The 27606-nt window shown below is 40.5% G+C and overlaps 1 protein-coding gene across 1 annotated transcript; it reads right to left on the bottom strand.

Annotated features, from left to right (window-relative positions):
* Nucleotides 1-677: 677 nt before the first annotated feature.
* LOC309877360 (putative RNA-binding protein 46) lies at nt 678-26185 on the bottom strand (the record flags this gene model as incomplete). The annotated part of the gene is made up of 6 exons (XM_082758632.1): nt 25602-26185; nt 25400-25487; nt 7250-7411; nt 3703-4170; nt 2287-3069; nt 678-694 (listed from the first exon to the last, which is right to left on the bottom strand). Exons 1-6 carry the CDS (start codon nt 26175-26177, stop codon nt 678-680), a joined length of 2094 nt encoding a protein of 697 aa, XP_082614758.1. The 5' UTR covers nt 26178-26185.
* Nucleotides 26186-27606: the final 1421 nt, after the last annotated feature.

A 27606-nucleotide genomic window follows, 5' to 3' on the forward strand; every position in this document is an offset into this window, starting at 1 on the left:
ACCAAATCCTCAGAAAAGAGGATGCACAGAGACAACAGAAGAATAAAGAACATTCAGAGTTCAAAGATAACAACACAGCATTACCAGTACCAGGCCATTAGGTGGCTTTTAAAAATCCAAACCTGGGATTTGGGAATTCTGGTAAAAACTCGTATCACTTGCAGTGCACATAGAACCCTGAAATGTTACAAAGCTTTAAAATACTGATAGTTTAAATTCACTTTAAAACATTTTCCCTTATAGAGCTTACAACTATAATTGAAGATAAAAAGCTCGACACACACTTCATTTTTATTTATTTATTTATTTTTTTAAACTTGTTGCATTCTGGATTTGATATCAGCTGTGGATAGGCATTCTCAGTTTAAAATTCTCTCTTATAGAATTCTCTCTTATACTCCTCTGAGAAAGAATCACCAAAACAATTTCAAGCACACCTTTTTATAATGGTAGCTTTAAGCCACAAAATGGGCAGATATGCACGGCCAGATATGCAGGGAAACAAAGCACAGAATGGAGAATGCTGTCTTGAAGCATTTCTTAGGAAATGAAGTGTCACTAACACAGGAGCACAATTAACCTTGTGGTTATCATTTTTTCCCCTAAAAATTTAGGGTTACTGGACCAAAATTATTAAGTGAAGCCATTATAATAAACGCTTCTTTATCTAATCTCATTTATCCTCCCTTCGTATCTAAAAAAGAATCAAACCAAAAAATTATAACCAACAGCAGAAGATACTTTGAGAAGAGAAAGCAGTAAGCCATACATAATTTTACTTTTTTTAAAAAAAAAAAAAAAAAAAAAACAACAATTATTCAATGTGGATGCATTTCTGAGCGCTGGATGCATGCACAGCTAATCAGAAATGACTATTAGCTGCATTGTGCAATCTTACCATGCCGCTATCTAGAGCTGCACAATCCAGCATCACCAAGCCCGATGCCTCAGACACTGCCTGTAAGGAATTTTGTGCCTTTCAACCTGCAAGCTCATGCCTCAGGAGGCTGACATTCTAACACGTTTTTCCTAAAACTAGAAAGTGTAAAAACCACTGTGGTCTCTTTAATATACTGAAATAAAAGTAACAGAAGTACAAACTGCATGAAATTCCTAGATATTAGATAAGGCTTGTAGGTAACATGCCTATGGCCACTCCAAAACCCGAACTATGCCTTGGCCCAAACAACTCTTGCTTTGCCCCTCTTTTAAATGGTAATAAAAGCTACCTAAAAGTCTTTTACATAGAATAGGACAATGAACTAGTTTGTGTTAGCTGAACAGCCTATCATCTCCAATATAATTCTTCACGGAAAGAAAGGAAGCCTCTGGCTCTAGAAATAACTAGAAATATTTTTTAATGACAGAAAAATATTCCTGTTGCTGCACAAAAGTCTAGCAAGAATTCATTTCACAATACAGCACCTACAGATCTAGGCATGCTGAAAGAAAGCATGGTACTGATACACAAGAATATTACTGAGCAGATCAGAGAAGTCAAGTGACGGTTCATAATACCTGCAAACCTATAAAGGTCAGTCCTATCTCATCTTGAAATACACCAGGATGAAAAAGGAAGGGAAGAGAAAGTACATTTGCTGATAAGAGCAGATGGAATAAATTACACAAAGTTTCATCTGGAAATACATATTTTTAAAGCATATGGTATGTCTGTGTAACAGCCTTCAAATCCATTTACCAAAGGGCCGAAATTCTGATTTCATTTTGAATGTTTTATCAGCTGAGGGCTGCTACAACTACTAATGAAATGACATGGCACTAGAAATCAGTTCTGTGTTTTGGATGCTACAGCACAGTATTACAGAATTGAAAAATACTGGACAGGAACCAGATGTCAAACATTACATTTTATATTATTTTCGTATTTTGACTTCAAACAGAAGGAGGGATAATGGACTGTCAGAAATGCAATAATTTGCTTTCTCAGTTACAAGAAGAACAGATATCATAGGTTTTTATAATATTAGAACTTCTACTTTCTAGCAGCCACATTCTAATTTTAAGAAATAAATACAAATGAAGATGCTAAACTTCGAAAGAATTAAGAATAACTGTATCTCAGTTTTCTCCCTTTTTTGGTTTAGAAAAAATAATTAAAAAGCACGTTTCACTTCAAGAACCCTCCAATGATACCATTATAGTGCTGAAAATGTCTATAGAGAGCAATGCAAAAAGAGCTTTCCAAAACTATACACAAAGAACAATGTTGAAGTTAACTTTTTTAGCTTTGTTTCTTAAGAACTATTTAAAAGCATTTATGCTTACCTAGATGCAGAAGTGTCAACTGTGCTGCCAATTCCTTCGCATCTTCTAATGTTGTACAGAGTTTGTCTGGCATGAAGTAACTCTGGGAACCATATGCAATACTAGGAACAAGTACCTTGTACACCAAAAGTATTTTTCCATCCTGACTCGTGGTTGAATACAGGTAGTATTCTGGTGGTACCCAGTTATTTTTATAGCAAAAATAATCCAGGTGCATTACTGCAGAACTGAAGTGACTAGATTTTAAGGAATACATGCTAATTGGAGTAAGCTTTGTTCCTGGAAGAAATGGGTACGTACACCTTTCAACTTCAGGGGGGCTTGGACTGTGCTGCCCATTAAGACGAACTGAAAGGTTTGCTTGTTTCCATGCAGATTTTTGATGACCATCCTCTTTGCTGGGAAACCCTAAGAGACTTTCAGAACAGGGACTTATCTGATCATTAAAATGTTGCTTCCAAGTACTTTCTTTGTTAATTGGCTTTGCCAGTGTTACCTCAATACTAGCTCCATCAATGCACCTCCCATTCATTACAGACATGGCAGCAACTGCATCCTCTCGGTTGAAAAAATGAACAAAAGCATAGTCTCTCAGCTTCTTCACACGTTCAACCACTCCTGGCTTGAACTTGTTGAATTCAGCTTTAATCGTGTCTTCCGTAGTAGAGAGCATTAAATTTCTTACATACAACACTTTGACTCTCTGCATTGTTTCTTCATCAACTTCTTTCTCTGGGTCTGCCCAATCTACTTGAATAGTATGACCCCAGAGCTGGAACGTTCCTACAGCAAAGAAGCATTACATCAATAAGAAAGACGCAAAGGAAAACAAAGCCATTCTTATAGATTACCTCTCTAAGAAGCAAATAAATATGATGCACACCACCAGAAACAGACGGTTCTGTTGTCTGCCACTTAAGCAAAATTTGTAAAATGTTACTACCTGAAATAATTAAAGAAAATAATCACAACAAATGATTCTCTACGAAAATATTAAAGACCTGCTTCCAACCATCTTTAAAATATGAAATATCAGTAACGTCATTCATACCTCTCAATGAAAACAAGGGACACAATTTGAGCTCAGCTTTGAAAGAACACCTGTGCAGAGACTAGTACATGCAAATGAAGACTGGATGCTTGCCCAAGCCAATATCTATCTTGTAAATTGCAGTAACTTGTGTTAATAAAACGCTTTTTTTTTGTTCTCAGAACTGCTTAAAACTTCACTTATTTTAAAAAATGATTCATAAACAAAAACTGTTTTAGCTGAAAAGCACTACTACAGTTTTGTAACTCTCAAAGTACAATAAATCAAAGAGAAAAGAGATTACTATTCACCTCCCCCCCCCCAAAAAAAAAAAGAGTTACGTATTCTGCTACCCCAGAATTTGATTTAATTAAAAAGAGGTTTACCTGGGATTAGCCTCCTTCTAGCCATTGCAGCTGCTCTGTGAGACTCATATTCTACGAAAGCAAAGCCACGATTTTTAGTTTTGTCAGTGGCATTTGGATAAACGATGACATCCACCACTCCTTCTGTAACTTTTTTCATTTCATTCAGTATTTCTTGTTTCTTCTTTTCTTTTGGAATAGCTCCAATAAATAGTCTGCAGTTGTCCAAGCTGACGCAGACACCAATAAACTTCCCTGGACGAATTTCGTAGTTGTTAAGAATCTTGATGGCTAGCTGGGCTTCCTCTTTAGCAGTGTACATTACAAAAGCATAGCCTCGATTCTCACCACTGAATTCCATCATCAGCCTAAACTCGTAGATCTTCCCAGCTCTCTCGAAAATAGGAACCAATTCATCTTCATACATATCACGAGGAATCTTACCCACAAAAACTTCACATCCACGAGGTGGTGGAGGACCTTCCCAACCTTAAAATAAATTGTCCAACAGAAACCTTAGTACAAATGCCAGACAGGCACACCTCCACACACAATCTGGGGTTGGGAGTTATTTACTTACTATCAGTCTCTGTTTAAAACTGGTATATTCTCATCTTATGTATTTATGTTTAAATACAAACTGTACACATAGGGCAATAGTCCTTTCTTTCCTTTTTTTGCTGTTTTTCTAAATTCTTTTTCAATTTCTTTCACTTGAAGTTGGATGACAAGCCACTGAAACTAACATTTAAAACACTGACAAGCTTGTTGTCAGAGTCTACATTTCAATCATTTTTTGCCCCTTAAAACTATGTGTTACTTATTAGTACAACTGATATGAGGTAACTCAATTGCTAGAGGAAGAACTTGTTTTACTTTCTACATTTAACATTTTACAATTTTAAACATTTCATCACACTTCTTGCCCACATTTTAAGAAGTTTTCGGAAGTCCCCAGAGCTTTTTGTCCCCCCTCAATACCACTCAAAAGGTCCAACATCTTGGTTTCACCATCTCCATTCATCCACTAAAACAAGAAATCCCTAAGGATGGTAGGATATGAAACCATCCTTTTTTTCAGTTCCCAAGAACACTGAATATTCTTCCTCCTAAAATGGATCAGTTTTCACATGCTGGAATTGGATGCTAAGGGGCGAAAAAAAGTAAAATCCACAGAACAGATCCATGCATCTTGTCCTTATGCCAAGCACACTGATGTATAATAAAGACTGTATCTCTGCCATACATGCCACGTTCATACATGTTCAACAGATAATCTAAAAAATGAGTATACGCTTTTAAAAATACGGAGTAATGGTCCGTAATGACGTCATTTATTTTCCCAAAATCTGTATTAAAAAAAAAAATGGCTCATTTTTATTTTTTTAAGTTAGGCAAATAAATTAGAAAAGAGTTTCAACTCAGACAAATCATTCAATCATAACTAGTATATTTTTGAAGGCTTTGACAAGAAAGGTTCTCTACAGAAGAGAAAGCAAGGGGTACAAAACTGTTAGAAAAAAAAAATTGGTAACTAAGTATGAGTATGAAATGACAAAGCATAAGGAAGCAAAGGAAAATATGACAGTTATCAAGTTACAACAAGAAAAATAATTAAATGTTTCACTTTGGCTTGAATTTCACGATCACCTAAATATGATTTATTCTGTAATTAACTTACATTTTTTCCCTCACATACGTATCACCAAAGGGCAAGTAATTTACTCCTGAATTTAATTTTTATTTTTTTTAAATAGAACCACTAGGAAATTTTTGCTTTCTTGCAGATTAAGTTTATAAACTGTACACTAATTACACATATAAGAATATTATGTTTGCAGCAATCTAAGCAGAGGAACAAACAAAGTAATTAAAATTGTTTTGTTTTTTCAAAAACACTTTTCTGATATACTTTCCTCAAGTGACAAGAACCTTGCTACTGACAGTGAAGGTGACGAAAAATTAAAAATAATTAATAAATCAGGTTTTATGGTTAATTTAGAGCCAGATCAACTGCTTGCTCTGGATAATATGACAGCCAAACAAACAGCATGGTAACAGAAAAACGAAGCTATGTCTCCTTCAACAGCAACATAAGCTTATATGAACTATGTCATAAACAATCAAGATTCACAAAAAAATTGCAAATAGTAATTGTAGTTTCTCAGAAACCATCTCAAACATCCAAGTCTCACTTGTCCTAGAAAAACGTTCACAGTTATTTAGGGCAACTTCCAGCCTAAGCAAATAAGAAAATACATGAAGACCTGAAGTAGACAAATAATTAATGTCAGTGAACAGATCTATGGAAAATATCTTGTCCAACAGATCTCATTTCAGGAAAGATTAACAAAGTCCATTAATAAACATACTTTTTACCAAAGGAATACACCTAATATTCTGTAACATTCTAATTAAAATTGTAATTTTACATTACACAATGTTTTCATTATGAGAAAAAAAATATATTTATATATTAGCATAGAAACAGGCTGAATTCTCAGAAAGCAGCCAGCAAAGCCCTGCAGTTCTGTATTCAGGGCCATTTTCAAAAGAATTTCATTTGGCTCTCTTCTTCTATTTTACCAATGCTGATAAAAGTGGGCAGGTAATTTTAGTCAGGAAAAGCTTCTAAAGAGCAATCATTTTGATACAGCTGTCTGTTAAACTCCATGTAGGAATGAGCAGTAGAGCTCAGGCTTACAAACATGACTTAAAGCCATGGGATCACAGCTCACTAGGGAGAATGATCCAAAACAGCAGCACGAAGAATCTACCATCTTTCTGCTTGTGTAAATGCATAATCTGTCTCAAAAAGAAGAGTTACAGCCACAACTTATGGCAAAATTATTATATATAGGTAACTGACAGTATTGTTAGAGAGAATGGCAGGTACTAAATATCTTATCAGGAAAACTCAGAAAAACTATTTCAGACTAGAAAAAAAGCCTGAATTCAGCATGAAAGATGCTAACCATTTTAACAAACTAAGGGTAGAGTAGACAAACCCATCTTCCATGGCTCTCAAAATCAAAGCCAGATACTTTTCTGAAAATGCATTTTTGGGAAAAAAAAAAAAAAAAAAAGTCATCAGGCTCAACACAGCAGCAACGAAGGAGAAAGTAAATACCCAAGAAGTTGAAACTACATGATTTAGAAACCACCTCTTTTCTTAAAACATTCTCAAGAACAAATAAAAGAGAATAAAAAACACAATGATGTTTTGGTAAAAGAAAACAAAACCATGTGTTCTAACTCTTGAATACAAGAACAATGAAAAAAATGTAATTAAGAAAGACACCTAATGAACTATTCCTCCTTCTGTATTTAAGTTTCTTCAATCAAAATGAAAACAACAAAAATCATTCGAGTTTTATCCATTTATTTCATAAGCTTTCAGCATTTCCAGCACAAAACATTAGTTTCACGCATCCCCATAATCATGCCAGTTGCATGCCCTTGCAAGGTCTTTAAACAAAAACACTCTTCATGAGTTCTACTCAAAACTAAGGGTATTGCTATTCTTAAACAAAAACCTCAACTTTGTGATCTCAAACGAAATGCTTACCTGGTGGAGGACCACCAAATTTTCTTTGCCCGTTTTCTTGAACCATGCTGTATCCAGTCTTCTCCATCAGGGCCAGTAAGGCCGCCTCATTCTGAGTACTACTTCTGGTTTTGCCACATCCATTCGTTGCAGCTGTATTTTCCTCATGCATATCTGCAACAGCTTCAACAGAATATCACAGATACTTCAGGTCAGGTAAGTCTAAGCTGTTGCCTGTATACAGAAACTACCAAAGCACGGAAAAACACAACTCATGCTACATTTGGCTATTTAATGTGACTTTACTTAGCGTAAGACTGCAATCCTACATGCAATTACTATCATCTACATACTTGTTTTCAAAACACTGTTCCGTAGCTGTAATAATCTTCAACTTGAAGCAGCAATTATACATTCTGTTTTTTGTTTTTTTTATACAAATGGTATCACGACTATTTTCTAGGTATGCTGTCCTTCAAGTTACAATAATGAATTCTTTCATAAAGCTTGTTATCACAGTTGTATAGAGACCTAAACGCTACTCAAAGGGACAAATTCCTCTCTCTTATTACTCTATTTTATGGAAGTACCAATGATTTTAGAACTGGATTTGAGTCCAAAAAAAAGACTTCAGAAATGCACTAAGTCCATGCCTAATTAATGTAGAGAATTCAAAGAATTCAGGAACAGAAATAATTTAATTAAAACCAATATATAATAAAACTTGGCAGAACTGTCTGTCAAAACTAAGAAGCTGAAATAATTCCACCCCAGGGTCCTTATTTTCATGCCTTTATCCATTTTCACATCAAAACTGAAAAAGGTTTATCAATATCAAGCTTTTATCAAAAGACTTGTTGCTGCCATGACCGCTATTTCCCAGCGTGCCAAGATATCCTACAACAGCTTTAAGTTTCTGTTATCTAGGTCACAGGAAACTAATCACACCCAGAAAACCACACAGTAATTAAGAACTTTACTAGTCACACTACTCACAAAAGTCTGACTTCGAAGTCAGATTTTTTCCACTGACTTTCTCTCCTTGCCCTGTTTTTTCTTCTTTTCCCAAGATTTTATGCCGTAAGGTCCACTATACTTAGCCAATCTTCTTCAACACTTCAATCCCTGGTCCGTGGTCCGTCCACGTGGTATGTCCCTCATTCTCCAAAAGACATGCAGCCAAAAAAAAAAAAAATCACCATGAGAAACATCAACTACAACTGTTTGTTCTTTAATGCCCTTTATATTTTTATCTTGCTTTGTCTTCAATAAATTGAAGCTTCACTAAGTAACATCCTGAAGAATTCTCCACTCCACCCCCACCATAAAAAACAGCTAATACCAGGCTTGATTTCACAAAAAACGTCTTGTCAAACCACAATTATCTGCTGAACAATGAAGTTTCCTTCATTGGACCTAGTTAAGATCTTCACTAGGAAAGTATATGGAAAGCAGAGAATAAAGGGAACTAAACCACAAAGAGTAAGCGTTTATGTGCCTGTCTCTTCGTTGGACTTCCCATCACTCAAGGTCCCAAGAAACAAATTAGCTCAAGTGCTGCACCAAACTTGAATTAATTCCATTGCTGCATTAAATTGATCAATGCTGCTGAAAAGGAAGAAGGATCCCGAAGCAGCTATAATTGCATTCATTTTCTACAGTCTGAAGCAGAAGTCACCTTGTCCTCTTCATCTTGTTACTCTTGTTTTTTTTGTACAAACTAAACTTCAGTGAACTTTTACTTCTAGCTTCATTACCCAAATGAGCACCATTATCTACACAGCTTATTTTTCACACAACAGCCATCCAGGTAACTTCCTACTGCTACAAAAAACAAGAATTACTAAAAATAAAGCCATACATAATAGGTAACGTAACAAAACTTATCCCACCCACCCTTTCACATAGAAGGGTATTCAGATGATTGTTTGTCACACTGATCAAGTTCTTGCCTCCATACTAAAGACATTAACCAGCCCCATGGTTGTTAGAAGTCTTACTGTTCTTCACTTAGATATTCCATTAAAACCACAACAGTTCCTCAATCTAAAGCAAGTCTGTGTACATTTATAAAGGTTTTTCAGAAGATTTATGCCATACTTGTGGCTAGACTGGTTTTATGATTAAGCCCCTTCCACCGCTACATTTAATGCATGTTATACTGTGATATTACTGTTCTGTGTTTGCATTATTTTGCCTAACAGCTTAGCCCCTTTAACCAAGCTTTGAATCACGGCCCTGTTTTTGAGTCATGGCCCTGTTCTTTGGTGCAGTCTTTCCACAACAGCTGACGCTTTAAGAGCCTATACATGTCCCTTAATTAGAACACTGATAGAATAAACACAACTCCTTTTTTTCCATCCCAGAAAAAGAAAGGTTTTGTGTATATAATTATACAGAATTTAGCTTATAGATTTATAGCAGTATTGAGTAATAATGTGAGTTGTGTACATAATTACATACGGTCTAGTTTATGTAAATCTGTGGTAGTAATATCGATCTATTTATATATAAATATATATATATATACATATATATGCATTTTTCTTTTCTATCAACCAGGTATTCATTCTGGGACAGGAACCTATGTAAGCAACCATTCTGGAAAGATAACGTTCGCGCGACGCCCAACACAAAACAGTAATTTAAAAAAAAAAAAAAAAAAAAAAAAAAAAAAAACTTAAAATCCCCTAAAACTTGACTTCAAAACCTTGAGCTTTGGACGCGGCCAGCAGCCCACAAACACCCCGCCCGTCTCCTCAGGGCGCCATTTACCCGAGCGGGACTCCCTCAGGCCGGCACCGCCGCCCGTCCGCCCCTCACAGCACCGCTGCCAGGCAGAGCCGACACCGCCGCCACGGCTTTCCCTCTCCCTGCCCCGGCTCAGCCAATCAGCAGCCGGCTGAGGTGGGCGCGAGAGTGATTGACAGCAGGCGCTGGCCAGTCAGAGTGAGGCAGAGGGCAGCGGGGCGGGGCACGCGAGCTCTTTTAAAATGGCGGCCGTTGCGGGCCGTTAGGGCTGACGGGAGCGTTAGAGCACGAGGTGGGGCCGCCATGAGGGAGGAGCGGCGGCCCCCCCAGGGCCCTTCCTGAGGGTCGCGCACGGGATGCTGCCGCCCCTCGGACTGGCCTCCGTCCCTCCTTTAGGCAGGAGGCGCCCTTGTTGGGCTCAGAGGCAGCTTTTTTGTGTCTTTTTTGGCTCATAACTGTTCTTGGAAGGCCTGTCTGGGCATTTAGGATAGGCTGTGGTGTAAGCATGTGCTTACTGTTGTGCTGGTTCCTGTTGGCCAATGTAATGCTTCAGTGAAATAAATCTGTTCTCAATTCCTGCTGTTGTAGTTCAGTTTTTACCCAGGCCTAATAACATAATTGTTAGTGCCATAACAAAAACAGGCCCTTCCCAAAGCAGTTGGGCTCTGAAGGCCTTGTGGTTTTAGCACTGCTTCAGAGCCCGTATTAAAGCTCCTCAGAGGCGCTGGAGGCACAGAGCTTTGATGGGCACGCATCAAGTGCACAGCTGTCAATAAAAAGTATGGAATTGGCATGGAAGTTCTTCAATTTGTTGCTATCCAAGTGTTGTAGCCAATTTTCCGTATCTAGCAAACCAAAGACTCTCACTGACAAGAAGCATGGAGCAGAAACTTCCTTCCTTACACACCTTGCCTAAACTGGTTTTGAATATACCAGAGAATCCCAAGAAATTTAGCTTAAGGACATGCAAATTCATCTTTATTACAAATATGTCCTAGAGTTTCTAGCAGTCTACTTTTTAATATATAGTATCATAAAATTGTATTTTAATAGAGCATATTAAATATTTATCTATTTGAGTTTCTTTTTTAAAAAGAAAAAGCTTATCTTTTTATCAATAATGGCACGATACACTCACTGTGTGTTTTACAAGTGATATGACACCATTTAAAAGTCCTGAATGGCCAAAAATGCTACTGCCTTCAAGATTAAATGCCACCACCTTTTTTGTTCAGGTGCCTGCTGGTTTTTTGACTGTATCTAACTCAGCTGTGAAACCTCTAATAGGAATGAATTAGAGGTATATTACAATAAACAAAGTTTTGTGTGTTTTATCTGTAACTCAGTGCCCTTGTTACCTTGGAGACTCCTCATTTTGTGGCAGAAAACCCCATGTGTTTCATTTGTTATTGCTAGTGGAAAGAATTGAAAGAACATGAGCAACGACTTCTAAGTGAAAAACCTCTTCAGCATTTTCTTTGAATTTCACAAATTTGACATCTCACTGGGCAGGTGACCGTGCACAACCATTTCTGAGGTACAACTTACAGTTTGCTGATGAGCAGCTGCTCAGCAAGGAATTTTAACCCATTGCAGTAATTCAACAGCAGCAGATCTTAAGGAAACACACAACTTTGCTGTCAGATCTTCCTCTTTATGGCATCACATGAAGAAAAGAAAATCAAAATAGCAAAAAAAGTCTTAGTTTTTATTTCTTATTAAACATCAAAGTCAGCTGTAGGAACTAAAGACTCAGTTGGTTTTCTTGCTGACCCCTCCCTATATAACAGAAATTAAGATCCTTTTCTTCTTTTGCTCCATGTGTGCTAATTGGGTATTAGAGCTCTCACTACTGCCTTGCCCACAGGTGTTAGCTGTTTCTTTCTGACAATCCAAATTGCTCAGTATAATTAAGTTTTACTATGAACAGCTGTTTCTAACCTGTATTTGTCTTGGATTCTGCTGTGACTTGTCAAATGTGATAAAGTCTGAGCTTAATATTTTTGAGTCTTTTCTAACAGTAAGGAAGTATTTACAAGGGAATACAATACTATATTTATATCAAACAGCTTATCGGATAACTTCAGGTATTCAAAAAAAGACTTGGCATAGCTGAAAACATGTCATGGCTAGAACAAATCTACTTATTGAACCCAGATAACGCTCTCAAAAACATAGCTTTTCTTGTATTAAAGCTAGAAGAGTCCTCAACAAGCAACCTTCTCAGCCAATCTTTTATTTTAAAAAGTTGATGTAGTTAATTTTATGCTTTTATACAACGTGTAATTGTGTCAAGTAACTTGGAACAGTTGCAGGGGACAAGCCTTCTCTGTTCCTCCTCCAGATAGGCACTGCCACCAGTGAATTCTGCCTTGCTTTCGTGTCTTCCCCTTTGTCTCACATAGTACTGGATTGCATTGTGCATTCAAAAGACACAGCTCATTTATCAGTAGCCATCATTTGTAAAGGTGATTCGTAAAGGAAGGAGAAGGTCAATGAACATTTTAATTCTCATTTCTAGGAGTGATAACTCTTCACAGCAAAGAGACAGTTTCAGTTATTACTCTCTCTTCTCCCCACCCCCATATATAAATACCACTTATCCAAAGACATGACATATTTTAATGCACTTATTTTTAATGAAGATTTACTAAAAGATGGGAAAGAGGACCAGGCTCAGAAGAACGTTTGTTATTTATCAGAGAACTTAGTTTTTACCGCCTTATTTAATCGGTACCATAGCACATACCTGTTAAACATTTAAGCCTGATAAATAGAAGCCTTTTGGGGGGTTATTTTACAAGAGTCATAAGTATTTGGCATAAATTCTGGTTAGAAAATTACCTAAAATTGCAAATAATGTGCTATTTGCCCTAAAGCTTTATTCAATTCCTCTTAATATAAAGGAGACACTGAGTTAGTTTCTTCATGAATGTCTTTTTGAAACTGTCACAAATCTGATGGATGAGGAATGAGGGCAGAGATGCCAAGATTATGACATTTATTCCTTTGGCTAAATTTGAAAACGTGAAAGAGGCCTTTTCTTACACATTTTATTTTATAGCACTGCATCAGACGGTTGCTTTTCTTTTCCTTTAAGTTATTTTAGGTAGCTGTAACACAGAAGTCCTTGATGTTTTTTAACTTCTGTTTCATTGGAATGCTAGCAAGCCCCAGCATATATTCCTGGAGTGGACTGCCACTGCAGTTGTAATATGTTTTAATAGAAGCATAAGATTTTTTTTTCCTTTTTTTCTTCTTTTTTTTTTTTTTAATTCTTTTGGTCAGAGTAAATTTTACTATGGCCTGGAGCAGGAAAAGAGGGTATGTAGTATTTCTGCACTCTGACAGGTTTGATATGTAGGTAGTGGAAATACTTTAAAAGGAAGCAGACATCCTTTGAAGTTTAAACAAAGGTCTTTGTAGAAAACCTAGACATAATATGATTGTAAATCTAATTATACCAAGCTGTCCAGAAAGACTTAATTTCAGTCAGTCGGTCCACTTTCTTTCAGGTTCCAGTTCATCAAGTAGCTGTAATGCCTGTTTTGTAGGATCCTCCTAACAAGGCATCCCAGTGCCCGAAGGGTCTGTTTTCTTGAAAAGTACCATTTGCTCTTGTTCAGCTTTTTGCCTCTGAAGAGTTGCAATCCTTTTTAAATATAAAATCTGACATTGCTGGAAGAAGCATAAGGGGCAACAATGTAGAGAAATCATCATACAGAATTGTTTTCTTTCCTTTGTAAACCACTTCAAGACACACATATGATTTTTAACATGCAGATGTGCAATGAATATGAAAAGAATATCAATTCTGAAGCATGTTCTGTGCTCACCTAGATGAACGTGAATATCAACAGTTTTATTGAAGTAAATTGAACTAAACCAACTTTAAACCAATATCGCTGAGTACAGTGAAGTAAAATGTTTATAATGAGGTGTATAAAATCTCTTCATTTTTTTCCATCATGACCTCCAGAGCTATTGCTTTCTTCCACCTTTATATCTTGCTCTCAAAACCCTGTGCGACAAACCCTACCTTTAATCAATGAAATGGCTGTTCTCTGGGAATGCAGCTGACCCAGAGAAGGGAAGGAGCAGCTTGGAATTGCTGAAAAAAGTAACACTGCAGAGGGTTGGTGAAAGAAGAGCTAAATGTCAGAAAATAGAAGGGAAGATAGTACGGGAAGGAGGGAAGAGCTGCAGAAGATGGAGAATCCTTTCCTTTAGTACTGCAGTATTTTGATTCTACACAGTTACACAATGCTTTTCCATCTGTTTTTTTAGGCAGACAATAACCTGAAATGACAGCATATCCCCTGCATGTCTGCAACAGCAGCAATTAAAGAAATTTGGCTTTTCTGGCACTTTTGAAATACTTTTGTAACAAAACTCGAGACCAGAATTTTCTTTCCACACCGATGTGAAGCACAAGGAGCTGCAGAGCAGGCTTCCTTTAGTCATACCACTGGTGTCCCAGTCCTCACCGGAGGACTTGGAAAGGTCAGAGGTGGTTCCATCTCAGTCACTGCTCAGTTTTTGGTTTCTTTGCAAATCCTGTCAGAAAATATTTTAATTTATGGTAGTTTCTGTGGAAGTTTTATAGCATGGTTTCAGCATTGGAACCAAACAGGCATCAAACTGTAAAGTCTTTGGTCATATCTGATCTGACCTAGATATTAACTGAAGGTTTACAAGGTAGACTAAAGATTTACCTATTGAATATTTAATCATTCTGGAAATAAATTATATTGAGTGCAGCAGGGGAGAACAAGGTTCAGTTTTTATTTTTCCTAGAATGAAATATTTAAAGTATGTTCATGGTAGCTTAAAAAGTGGAGTGTTCGCTGTTTCCTTAGGCTATTCATACTTGACTTTGAATTCCAGTTTATTCTCACAATCCTGAAAGGCATTGATTTATCAAGCTCACATCCTTTTAATTTATTATCCAGCTGCTGTGAACTGCTAACTAGCTTTTAAGTCAGGAAGCTCAGGAAACTCAGGACTGTCAATGCCAATTACAATTAAACAACTTATGATACTTCCTTATAATTTTCTCTGTATTTTTCCTGAGACTTTAAGGAGATAGTGCTATGTTTAGAGACATAATTAAGGAAGTCTGAAACAATGCAACCTGCTTTTTTGTGGTTCTTTTGTTGATTCTTTCATACGCTTTCATATATTAGACACACATAGAAAGTCATCATTTATCTTTGTGTGTGTGTGTGTGTGTGGTAGTATTCACTGAGTAAGGCTAACAACATTATTTTTAAATGCCTTTTTTGTACCTAACTTGTGCTTTCCTTATGAGGCCAAGAGACATAATCAAAACTACAATGAAAAACTAAATCAGGAACCACCACACTGTGGACACCTATGAAGAAATCAAAGTACTCTGCAGCTTAGCTGTCCCTCCCCCATTTCTGGTTAGGTGTTACACCAATGAAACGGGAATTTAGCACAAACACTTTTGTGCCTCCTCAGTAAGCTTCAATACTTACTCAGCTCTGCCAGCTCCAAAAGCATGGATGTAGCGGTGCGTGACGGGCCAATGCCAGTGTTAAGTGATCCCAGTTTGCTGAAAAGTCTGGCACAGCATTCTGCTGACAGGCCTGTGGGAGAACATGGGTAAAGAACGACTGCAAGACCTTCCCTGGAAAGCCACTAGGTGGGATTAGCTGATCTTAACAGAAGGACTGTCAGCCACGGCTGTTCTTATTTTGAGCAAGGCCTGCAACTCCCTTCTCCCATCAGTTGCAGATGGTGCAACATCGTCCACACCACGTCGAGGTCTTGACGAATGGGGGATTTTCAATGCTCCTGCCCACACAGGGCACCAGGGAGAAGCCACCCTCCTTCCCATGCCACAGGAGGCGAAGGCCTGCTGTGAGGGCTGCCCTTCAGACAGGGCAACCCTCCCAAACAGGGAGCGCAGTAAGCTCGTTACATCAAAAACCCCAGGGAACAAGGGTAAAAAAGTTTCAGACCACCTTGCTAACATAAAAGCTAATAACGAAAAGCCTCATTAAAAATAAACCATAAGTCAGGCATTTGCCAGAGTCAGAGAATTGACACATAATAAAGAAAGGGCCTTTGGGGAAAGATACCTCTCTTACGAAGAAAGGCTGAGAGAGCTGGGGATATTCAGCCTGAAGAGAAGGCTCTGGGGTGACTTTATTGCAGCCTTTCAATACTTAAAGAGGGCTTATAAAAAAGATGGAGAGCGACAGACAGACAGTGATAGGACAAGGGGGAATAGTTTAAAAGAGGGGAGATTTAGATTAGAGGTCCACTCAGAGAGTGGTGAGGCACTAGAACAGGCTGCCCAGAGAAGCTGTCAATGCCCCATTCTTGGAGGTGTTCAAGGACAGGTTGAACTAGGCCCTGACTAACCTGATCGAGTGGGAGGTGTCCGTGCCCATGGCAGGGTTGGAACTGGGAAATCTTTAAGGTCTCTTTCAACCCAAACCATTCTATGGTTCCGTGATTAGCCATAGCTTTATATATATATGTGTATGTGTGTGTGTATCAGCAATATTAAAAAAAAAAAAAAAAAAAAAGAGATTTCCACAGTAAAGCCATTAATTTTCACAATTATTTTTTACAGGAAATATATCCTCACATTAGTCCTAAACTGAGGGATCAAAAGAAGCCGCTTTATGAGGAATTAGTAAACTTAAAGTAACAAACTGGCAAGGCTGGACATATTCAAGGCTAAAGAAACTCCAGCATGATACTGTGGGACTGAGAGGTGTAATGTGTAATAAATTTTTGAAAGCAGCCATTGTACCGGAAGAATGGTGCCAAATGAACCATTTTCAGAAGAATCCCAGCATGAATGTGTGGAAAGCACTAAATCTGAGTTCCGTACCAGGAACATCTGAGAATTCTAAGGCTAAGTGGAGAAAAGGCATGCAAAATGAATATTCATTGTTCCCTGTAGTAAAAGAAGGGAAGAACAGCTAATTTAATCATCAGACAGTCATTTTAAAATAAAGTGCCTTTCTGTATAAGTCGTAACTAATGTTGCCATTGAACCATTTAGAGGCCAGACAGAGAAGTTAAAATAGGAATAAGAAAAGTTCAGGTAGGGTAAATTCACTGGTGAGCATTACACTTGATGTAATGAATGCAGGCTTCAAAACAGGAACATCATGAATTGTTGCTTATGGAAATTTTTGAAACTACATCAAGACTCTGCCTGTACCCATACCCTGCCCCTAAGCACTCACTGTTGCTCATTGGCAGAGAATGATATTGGGCTAAACCGACCTTTGGATATTGCCAAGTTCATTCCTTTGTTCCCATATTGCTGAAAAAAAATTGGCCCTCCACTATAAGCTCAGGGCCCTCAAAGGTAATTAAGCTGCTAACAGTGTCTGGTTGTAAAGGATATGCTTGTCTCAGCTCTGAATCAAGAGTCCAAGTTTCCTAAAAAATAATGGGAGTAGTTGTATTCACAGGAAGAGACCTTGGGAAGCCAGATGAAAGGTGCATTACCTAAACTAGCAAAAAGCTAGGTAGAAATGCAAGTGGCAGCACAGAAGGAACTGGCTGTAGGCAGTTGTCTGAATAGATTTGAAAAGCTATGAAAAATAAAGCTGCACAGTTTATGGCCTGTAAGATTCTTCAAATCATAATTCAGTGCAAGTTCCTTAGTGATCAGGATGTTTATTTCTGAACACCATCATTACGTTGCCGCAGGCACAAGATATTGGGGAGATCAGGGAATGGAAGGGAGTACATCATATTTAGTCTTGTTCCATGTGAAGCCAGTAACAAAGTCACTGTTGATTTTAGCTGGAAGAAATGTAACGGAATGGTGTTGTTATAATAAAAAAGCTTGGAGTACTATGTACTTGGTGGTGGGTCTGGTGAATTGCTGAGAATGTGTCCTGCTGGGGTATTTTTAAATATGCATTGCAAGTAAAGTGATTTAAAAAAAAAAAAAATCTAAACTTTTAGGTAACCTATTTTTTTGTTAGGATCAAATGTGTTTTTTTTGTATAAGCAGATGTCTCACTCCTGTCCCACGTTCCTTTCCTGCTCAGATATAGCGAGCTCACAACTAACGTCACAAATTCAGTGTCTTTTCCATAAGAAAAAAATGGTTGTTGCCAACACAGATTTATATTTAATTGCAGGATTGAGTACTGTCTGTGAGAGAGATTTTAACACATACATTCCCTAAACTGAAAATGCAAACTAGAAAGTTATTGAGGGAAAGTAATTTCTATAACTGGTTTGGGTGGATATTTTCAGCTTGCTTGTAAAAAAACGCTTTACAAGTCATAAAAACCTCATTATAATTTTGAAATGTATTTCATGACTATGTATCGGGTCTACTGCCTGTATAATTTTCAATACTTTAACAGTTTAGGAGTTACTGGAATTGCTCAAAGATATCAGAAATAGAAATGCTCCATTCCTCACTGGAATTTCAGTTTGCTGGCCAAGCAGAAATACTGCTTTCTCCAGTATTACTGCTTTTCAAGTTTTTGAAAGGCATTTCTAGTCTAACCCTGGTCTGCAAATGATCAAATTGTACAAATAACTATTTAGAATGACAATTGAGTTGTTCTTATGGTGTGACCAAAGCAGTCTGCTAGCCAACATAAGTTGGGCGTAATGCCTAAAAAATAAAATAAAATAAAAAAATAAAGTGTCACCTTTTCCATGCAATTGTCAGTGCTCAATGGCTGATGCACTGAATGAGGAGAGGTTATGTTTACCTCTGTTTGTCCAGGTCATGTCCTAATCTATTACACACCTTGATTTCCAGAGGAGCTTCCCAAACTTTGTGGAAGACCAAGGAATGGGATACAGCAACATGACTGTAAATGTCATGAGCTACATCTTCAAGTATACTTTAGGCCTTAGACACCTTCCAGTCTGGAGCGATTCTCAGCCCTGAGTAATGCATTCAGTCTTCTCTTCCAAAACTTGGAAGAGTTAGATACCTCGGGAAGGACTCCTCGGAAACTGGCTGAGCTACAGCCTATGGAAAGTAACTCATGAATAACATGAGGTTTGGCATGGAACTGAGAGTCTGGGGCATATTTGCATGAATCAGAGCCTAAGCTCATACTTCAGGCAAGTTGGTATGACTACAAAACAGGACAGGATCACGAGGGGGTATCTGTTCGGGTTTCACAAGCAACAGAGATGTGATAGCATGGTGTCAAACCAAATAGCTTTCTTCCCCTAGGGCTAGATGCAGTTACGTGTTTTCCACAGCTATAACACTTCAGGTTCTGGAGGCCACCAGGCAATCATTGGCTCCGGGCTACTTATACTGTGCACATTGCTTAGAACAACTCTGAATGAATGTGGTTGAAACCAGGAGCCTCCCTGCTCCTGAGCATTTCCTTGGAGTTAAGTATAATCTTGTTCACAAATGGAAATGGCAAAAGTTACTGTGTTTAACACCTAACCCTAACTACCTAAATCTTTCAGCCAAGGGTGCAGGATACCTCTCGTTATCTTTACACCCACATATCCCCATTTTTGAGTAGAATTACTTACTAATTTCTTTTCTACTATGTGGCAGTAACGGACCCACTCTTCCCTGTGCTTCTGTGTAGTGCTACATGGAAGTGTGCAGGTGTTGTCAACAAAACTGCAAGAAAACAGGTGCAAGTCTGAGTCTGGCCTAAGACTATGCAGAACATTAGCTTTGTACAGAACATTGTAGCTTGACAAGTTTAGCAGAGCATAACCTTTAAATTTGCTGGTATTCTTAATTATATAAAGTAGTATATTTCCTTAGCCTCACAGAAAACTCGGGTTTCACAGGCAATGAAGTTGCCTTCTGGTAAGGACCCATGTTTTCATTTGTTTGGTATGTTCAATGCAAGAAACTCACAACCTTATGCAAATATTAACCAAGTCTGGCATCTGGAAAGAAGACAGGAAGATTATTGTTGTCTCAGTTACAGACATGGGAGACATATGAAAGAATTAAAAAAAAAAAAAAAAAAAAGAAAGAAAAACTAAAGGCAATGGTTAGTTACAGCAGGTATCTGAACACTTCACCAAAAAATCCCACTACACCAAAGCAGCAAATCTTTGATCCAACCTGATAGCCTCTTCCTTATATCTGCCTGAAAGTTTGTGTTGTGTCAAAGTAGGAAAACATCCCAAACTTAGCATTTCTAGTTCCTGACTAAGCCTAGGTACCTGGTTCCCACTCAGAACCACACTGAGGCCCACGGACCATGAGGACCAACAGCCCTCTTCGGGGTGCCAAACACACTGAGCCCCAAGAGAACCTGCTCCAACCCTGAGGGAACAGGGAGCCATTTTGTCCTTCAAACTTGGAGCCACAGGTGCTGCCCAACCTGATAAAAGTACTTCAGTCATCAACTGACCTAATCATGAGAGAAAATTAGGAAAGGTGAAAGGCAGCCACCTCATAGTTTTATCAAAAGTTTGGTGATTCTCCTGAAGGCAGACTGAGAAGGCCCTAGGACCAGACCTCCCATGTCCCCAGAAATGCTGTAGACATCACATTAGTGCACACCTAAGAACACAGGATTGCCATTTCCACTCAAGTGCTGCTCCATGAAGGAATTCAAGGTTTTCAGTAACAAATGGGCTAGGCCAGGTCTACTTTAAAATTCTGGCCAGGTGAATCTATGAAAGGAGGTCATAGAATAGGTTTGTCTATTCGTGTGGTGCTCGTCCATATTACTTGGCTGTTTGCATGATCCCAGGCGCAGCCCACATTAAGTAGTGCTCTCTTGGAGCTCGCCTTGGGACAGCACAGGCTGGGGAGTGCTTCCAAGAGCTGTGAGAGGCGCAGCCACGCTGTGCTGGTGAGGGTGTTGCTATATAGGCATGAGTCACAGCGAACCACCACTGTGTCAAAAGATGGACTCTAGCCCATTTTATTGAGCAGTTTAGATTACAGCCTGTGGCATTTATGGTGTAATTCTCGATTTAAACAGCTTAATTTGCCTTCCCTTAGTCTCAGCCCTAACACAACCTCATTTCAGCCCCCCTAAACTCCAGCTGGGAACAAGAGAGCAGACACATTGTGCCCAGCATGCCAAACCAAGCAGTGTCTCAGTCTTCACACGCACACAGCCCTCACTGACTGGTCCTACAGCATGCTTAATATGCCCTGATTTTGCAAGTAAAAAAAACCTACATTACCTACCCCCCCACACTTTCACTGCCTTAACACCTAAAGCTGGGTGCCTAGTCTGAATGTGATTCATTGTAGGGGACTGGGCAGCTGAGTTGCTCAAAATCACGCTATCACAGAGCAGACAGTGATTCTTTTCCAGTTCATAGATATGCTATAAAGAAGAGGTAGCAAGTAAAACGTGGGCACAGGGCTTGATAAAGTACTCTAATAAATGGGGAAACAAACAAACAAACAAAAAAATCAACAAAGCACCTCACAAAAAGATTTCTAACCTGTGAGACAGAAGCTGTTTTAAGTGTAAAATCTCCAGTTCTGTCCCAGACAGAGCTGCTGTGCTGCAGTCAGTGTAACTGTGATTTAGGTATCCTAAAGATTGCCCCATTTCCTCCCCTTCACCCTCTGCACTCAGGACTGTACCCTAAGCTTTCCCTTGACTTCAGAAGTGAAGCTGTGGCATGATATACAGACAAGAATTGAGTTTTAAGAAAACATGCCAAAAAACAGCCCTCAAATACTTTGTGATATATTCACAAAGTAGAGGAGATAGTTTACTTTATCAGTGCAGTATCCTGAAAGATTTTTGTAAGGCTTACCAGAAAGTGCAATGCACTCCAGCAAAGAGCCAGCCGTAGGTAGCATCTTCCCTTCAGAGCAGGAAGCCTGTTCTTGGCAATTAAGTGCTTAGTGAGATCAGTCCTGAGCAATTACAAAGCCCACATCACAACTCGCTTTGAGTGTCACCTGAGAGCTTTTCAATTTCAATGGTAAAAGGAGATGCTAGCTATCTAGACCGTCTAACACAGTTCTGGATCATTCAGTGGTGTGAGACACTTTATTTAGTGTGAGAACATGCAGTAAATAATACATAGAGATCGCAGCTGTAATGTTTCTTGTAGATGCAGCTTGCTTTCTAAAACCTGTCTGGATGATGTCAAGTCACACAGGTTTAATCCCTCCCCCTCCCCCCCCCCCCCCGACTACAGCAAGTATTGCTGATTTTTTTTTCATTAAAAGCCTCAATGGTATTTCTATGTAGCACTCTCCTTCAGCACAGGAGGACCCAAAGGTGAAATCAAGCAGCAGATGACTGCTGTGCTCACCCACAAAATGAGTAATCATTTACGCTCCGAGCTAAAATAAACACAAACAGAAAGCTCAGTGTTCTAATGGCTTTCTCCATTTAGCAACTTTTTTTTTTCTTTTAAACACACGTTTTGTAAAAACATTTCGAGCCTTATGAATGCCCATTTTTTTTTTTGTTTTCTTTGGAAAGCCTGAAGTGAAATATCTATCCTTTTCACTCGATGTCTTCACTACTTGCATTTCCCAGTGGCACTGGGGTGATGGTTACACTCCCCCATTACACATCGAGGTTTAACCACACAACTTTTCAAAACAGCCCCACCACTAGAAGACCTGCAGCTTCATACTTACTCTTCCCATCACCACTGCTTACAGTCACCAATGAACAACGCTGCTCCTAAACACACACAATTTTAAGCAGTGGAGCTACTCCACAGTTTTCCGCGGTTTTCTTTTATAAGTAGCTCCTTCATTTCAATGGCATGATAGTTTGAGCTCAAGCCTGAAATGCAATGCTCCACCTAGGGCAAGTGCTTATTTTTACTCAAGCAATTACAGAAAAAAGTTGACATTGACATTTACCAAAATATTTCAGAGCACATACACCACCCACTGAGCTGAACATGAGAATTCATGCCTGACTTTCACAAAATTTCCAGATCTCTTCTAGAATTACTGTTGGTAGGAAAAACTCCTTACCACACAGCAGAACTTCTCTGCCTTTACCTATGCTATTACTTGTCTCTGATGAATGGACACAGCAGGACAGCCTAGGCTATTTCATAGTATTTCATAAGCTTCTTAAAACTTTATGCTTTGAAGGAAAATTCTCTTCTAATGCTTCTGGAAGTCCACAAGGAGCTGGCTTCATTTCTTCTGTAGAGACCCCTATGAAAATCCCAGTTTAGTCCCCCAGATTAATCCGAATGCTTCCTGCTCAACACCATCAGCAAAGCTGTTCCTAGAGCAGGAACTTTTCTCTGCCTTCCAACAATCCCACTTACAATCTGGTTACTGGTCATGACCCCGCTGTTTATTGTATAAGTGAATCATAAGAATTATTGGAATTCTTATAAATCCCAGCTAAATAAAGGGGAAAATAAAAGCCCACCTGTAATCAGACACCGTGTAACTGCATGTTAATGGGCTGTTCACTGCCCTTCTGGGATATGTAAGAGAAATGCTACAGCATTATACACCATATCAAGAGACCATTAGACATTTTCAAATGAATAAATTCTATTTATATAATTACAGTAGTGACTACAGTTCATACCTTATGCACAGCAAGTAAAAAAACACATTGGAATTTAATGTAAATATTACTAATGCATACACTATGAAAAAGCAATTCATGTTGATTTAAAAAAAAAAAAAAAACACCTTAACTTTAAAAGGGTTACCAGCCACAGTTACGTGGAGCATTACAATCTTTGAAAGCAGAACAGAAGCTGTTTACAAGGACCCAACAGTAATTGATATCCAGCTGCTTAGGCGCTAGGCTGCAGACTGATCGTGTACTGAAAGCTAGGCTGAAATCCCCTCTCAGTTGATGACTGCAGCAATAATGCTGTTGTTTCCTATGAGACTGGAATTTCACCCCGGTCTTTACATTCTTTGTCGGTTATAACAGAGGAGCCAGAAGAAGAAAGATTAGAGGGCGGCCAAAGAGGCTCACAGTTCAAGAACCCAATCTTCAAACAGCTGTAGGTCTAGAGGAGGGAGTAGCGGGGGTAGAATATAGTTAATCAGAGTCTTACTGTAGAAACAGGAAAAAATGGAAACTGGTAGCAGAGCTGATCAGGATACTGAACACGGCTGAGAAAGAAGTGAATCTGAGCTTGAGTCCTTGGAAAAGACACCATAGTATTTGCCTTTAACTAGAAAAGAAGGTGAGCATAGTGCATGAACGTGTAAGTGCGTGTATAGCATGCCATTCCAGGAACTGAACAATTTCTCTGCATACATTAAGACATTGCCAAAGAAAAATGACAACAAAACAATGTTTTGTAGCACTGAAACAATTAGTTAGATTAACTTGATTTCAAATCCAGCTTTACACATTCTTGATAGAAAGGCATCAACACTGGGGATTTTTAGCACCGACTGCTGGCTTACAACTTATTTGCAAGGGATGAGTATAAAAATATGTCTTCTTTCACGAAGAGGCATCCTGTTTTAAGGCAATATCCAAAACAATACAGTGACCACAGGAACCACACCAACAACGCCTGATGCTTTACAGCACCCACGTAGTTCCAGTTACTGTGGGAAAGTGGGAACTAGATGGGCATTCATATTTGTTTTCCTTCTCCTCCCAGCCACATGCCCTGAAAGACTGGAAATCTGCAATACTTATATGTCACTAGCTTTCAAAAAGCAAACTGGTTTTCTCCCATACCAACGAGAACCCCTCTGTAGCCATACCAACCACCACCAGCAGCAAGGAGAATGCTGAGGTATTGCAGGCTTTCCTTGAAAGTTGTTCGATACGTAGCAAGTCTTTATTCAATCAATACAAATGAGAAATTTGTGAGCACTTCCCAGAAGGGAACTCAGAAGACCACAGCCGGATACACTACTGCAGCACAGAGCACCCAGGCGAGGGCTGCTTTTGGCTATCAGAGAGAGGCAGTTTACCTACTTTTATCTCCCCTAAAGGATATTCTTAAAAAGACAGTAACTTTTGAATATTAAGCATATCTGTCAAAGTAAGAGGCAGGTAGTTTGTTCTCCATATCCACCGCTTTGTGGCACTGCACCATCCATTTTATCAATAGCTGAGGCACTCAGGTATGCAGCTAAGAAATTAAAGCACGTGAAGGATATCAGCAGAATCAGTTATGGCTAAAGGCAAGGAGCAGAACTGCATCGCACCCCTACTTTTTAGTGATTTTAAGGGTGCGCGAGAATGTACCGACTGAGATTTTCAGGAAATCTATTACTCGGCTTACACAGTAAGCTATGCCTCATGCGCTGTATGCCAGACACAGCGGTCCTGGAAAACAGCACACAAGGTTAAGAAACGTTACACAACGCCGGTGAGTAATTTGTGCTTTTATAAATACAGTAGTGTACATCCTATATACAGGCGCCGTCCGCAGGCCCTCGGGAACGCCGTCAGCCCGCCATCCACAGCAAGAAGGTGACGAGGATGGTGGGCAGCGTGGTGGAGGGCGCCAGGCCCAGGCAGACCACCGCCGCCAAGCCCACCAGCACCGAGGCGAGCACGCTCCTCTGGTCGCGGATGATCATCTTCACCGTCTCGCAGAACTGCAAAAAAAAAAACAAGCGGACAAACGCAGGGCGGCGGGGTTAGAGGGGCAGGAGGCGACACCTGAGGGGCTTCTCCCCGCTACGCCCTCTGTCTCCCCGCTGCCCCCCTACCTTGTCGGTCTGCAGGCTGACCGGGGCGCCGTAGCGGCAGTAGGTGACGAAGTGCTCGCAGTTGTTCCAGAGCAGGCTGTAGGCCGTGGCTCCCACCAGCTTCTCGGCACGGCGGGCGGCCTCCTCGCTGCCCAGCAGGCGGTCCTTGAAGAGCCGGTCCATGTGGTTGACCAGGATGCTGCCGCCGTAGGCGAAGTCCTCCACCGTGTCCACGCGGATGCTGGCCGTCTTGGTGACGACGCCCAGGATGAGGCGCTTGTTGGTCACCACCCGCTGGATCTGCCGCCGGTCGTCGGTGAGGGCGGGCAGGATGTCGGGCATCAGGTGTGCCACGCGGTTCTCGCCCAGGTAGATGCCGAAGTGGACGAAGAGGGTGCGCGGCACCTCCAGCAGGTCGCCCCGCTGCAAGCACCCGGCGGCGGGCGGTGCTGGTGCCGGTGCCGGTGCCGTTGCCGGCGGCGGCTCCCCCCGGTCGGTGTCGGTGCCGGTGCCGGCGGCGGGCAGCGGCCGGAGGTGTGCGAGGAGCAGCAGCTTCTCCAGCAGCAGCGCGGCCGCCTGCGGCACCGCCTTCTTCATGGCCGGCCGGCCGCGGGACACCTCGGCGCCGCCGAAAGGGCCCCGGCCCCCGGCCCCGCTTTTCTAGGCTGCCGGGCGCGGCGGGGCGGGGCGGCCACCGGGGCCAGCCCACAGGGCCAGCGGCGAGCCGAGGGAGGCGAGCGGGGAGAGACCGCCCCGCCCGGCCCCGGGGGAGCCGCCTTGGTGGAGCCGAGGGGTAAATCCTGCCCTCGGAGCCGCCGCTCTCTGCATCCACAGTCCCCCCCCGGTCCCTGCAACCCGCCGTGGCTGAAGGTGCGGCTTTCCCCATCCCGCCGCCTTCCAGCAGGTTGGCCGTGGCTGCTGCAGTGCCCCGTGGAGTATCAGCGAAGCAGGAGCAACGCTGGTGTCTAACACCACCCCGCCTCACCGGAGACAAACCCATTTCACACAGCAAGGTGCTTTTTTGCTCCCCACTTGCTTTCTGTGATCCACTTGCACTGTGGCTTCAGGCCAAGACGCTGCTTATAAGGCTCTCCAGCAGTACGACTCCTTCAATCACTCCACTCCTTTCAATCACTCCAGCAAAATAAATAAATAAATAAATAAATAAACGTTTCGACATCCCCGGCACAAATAAAAGGCAGAGGGGACAGGCAGGACCCGGCAGGTGAGAGCCTCCTACCACCTGAGGCCAGGCCCAGGGAGGATCCTGGGGACAGGACCGATGAAGCTTATCATTGACCCAGAGCAATTTTTCCACCACTCCCCAGTGAAGAAAATGGGTCATGGGTGTGGGTTCCTCTGCTGCTCATCAACAGGAAACGAGCACTGGTATCACCCTCCCCCTTTCCTCCTGATCCCAGCAGAAAAGGAGCTTCCTGGGAAACTCCAGGTTATTCTGTGCATGGTTCAGCTGCAGAGAGAGGTCCACAGTAACCTTGTTTAGCAACTGGTAACAAGTGCTGGGGCTCTGGCCTGTAATCAATGGGATCAGGCATTTGGGATTTTCTCTGGAGAGTCTCAGCCAAATTTTTATGCAACAGAGGCTTAGGTCTCTTTCAAGCCCCCTCCTGCATCTCACACCCCTCACAAAGGAGGAAATACCTCATAGATGTGGTTCACGGTGGTGGTAGGAACCCTGTGGATTAGCCACCAGCCATGCAACTACTTAAGATCTTTAAATGTCTGGATTTTAAAACATATTTGGAAGGTCTGAGGCTTTTGCTCATGCCCACAAGTCAATAAAAACAGACACAGAGTTTTTTCTTTGCATTTGAGTACATTTTTAAAGTTTTGGAGAAAAATAAGAGATTAAAAACATGACCTACACAACAGAAGGGAGAGGAATTCAGCTAACTCCCTGACAGAAACCGCTATTTCCTAACTGGATCTTTTACTTGGAGGCATCCTTTGTTTGCTTTCTTAACATTAGTGAGCTTTAATCCCCAAAATCACCAGGGCCCATTTC

This window comes from Aythya marila, assembly GCF_965140915.1.
Source record: "Aythya marila genome assembly, chromosome: 4".
NCBI lineage: Eukaryota > Metazoa > Chordata > Aves > Anseriformes > Anatidae > Aythya > Aythya marila.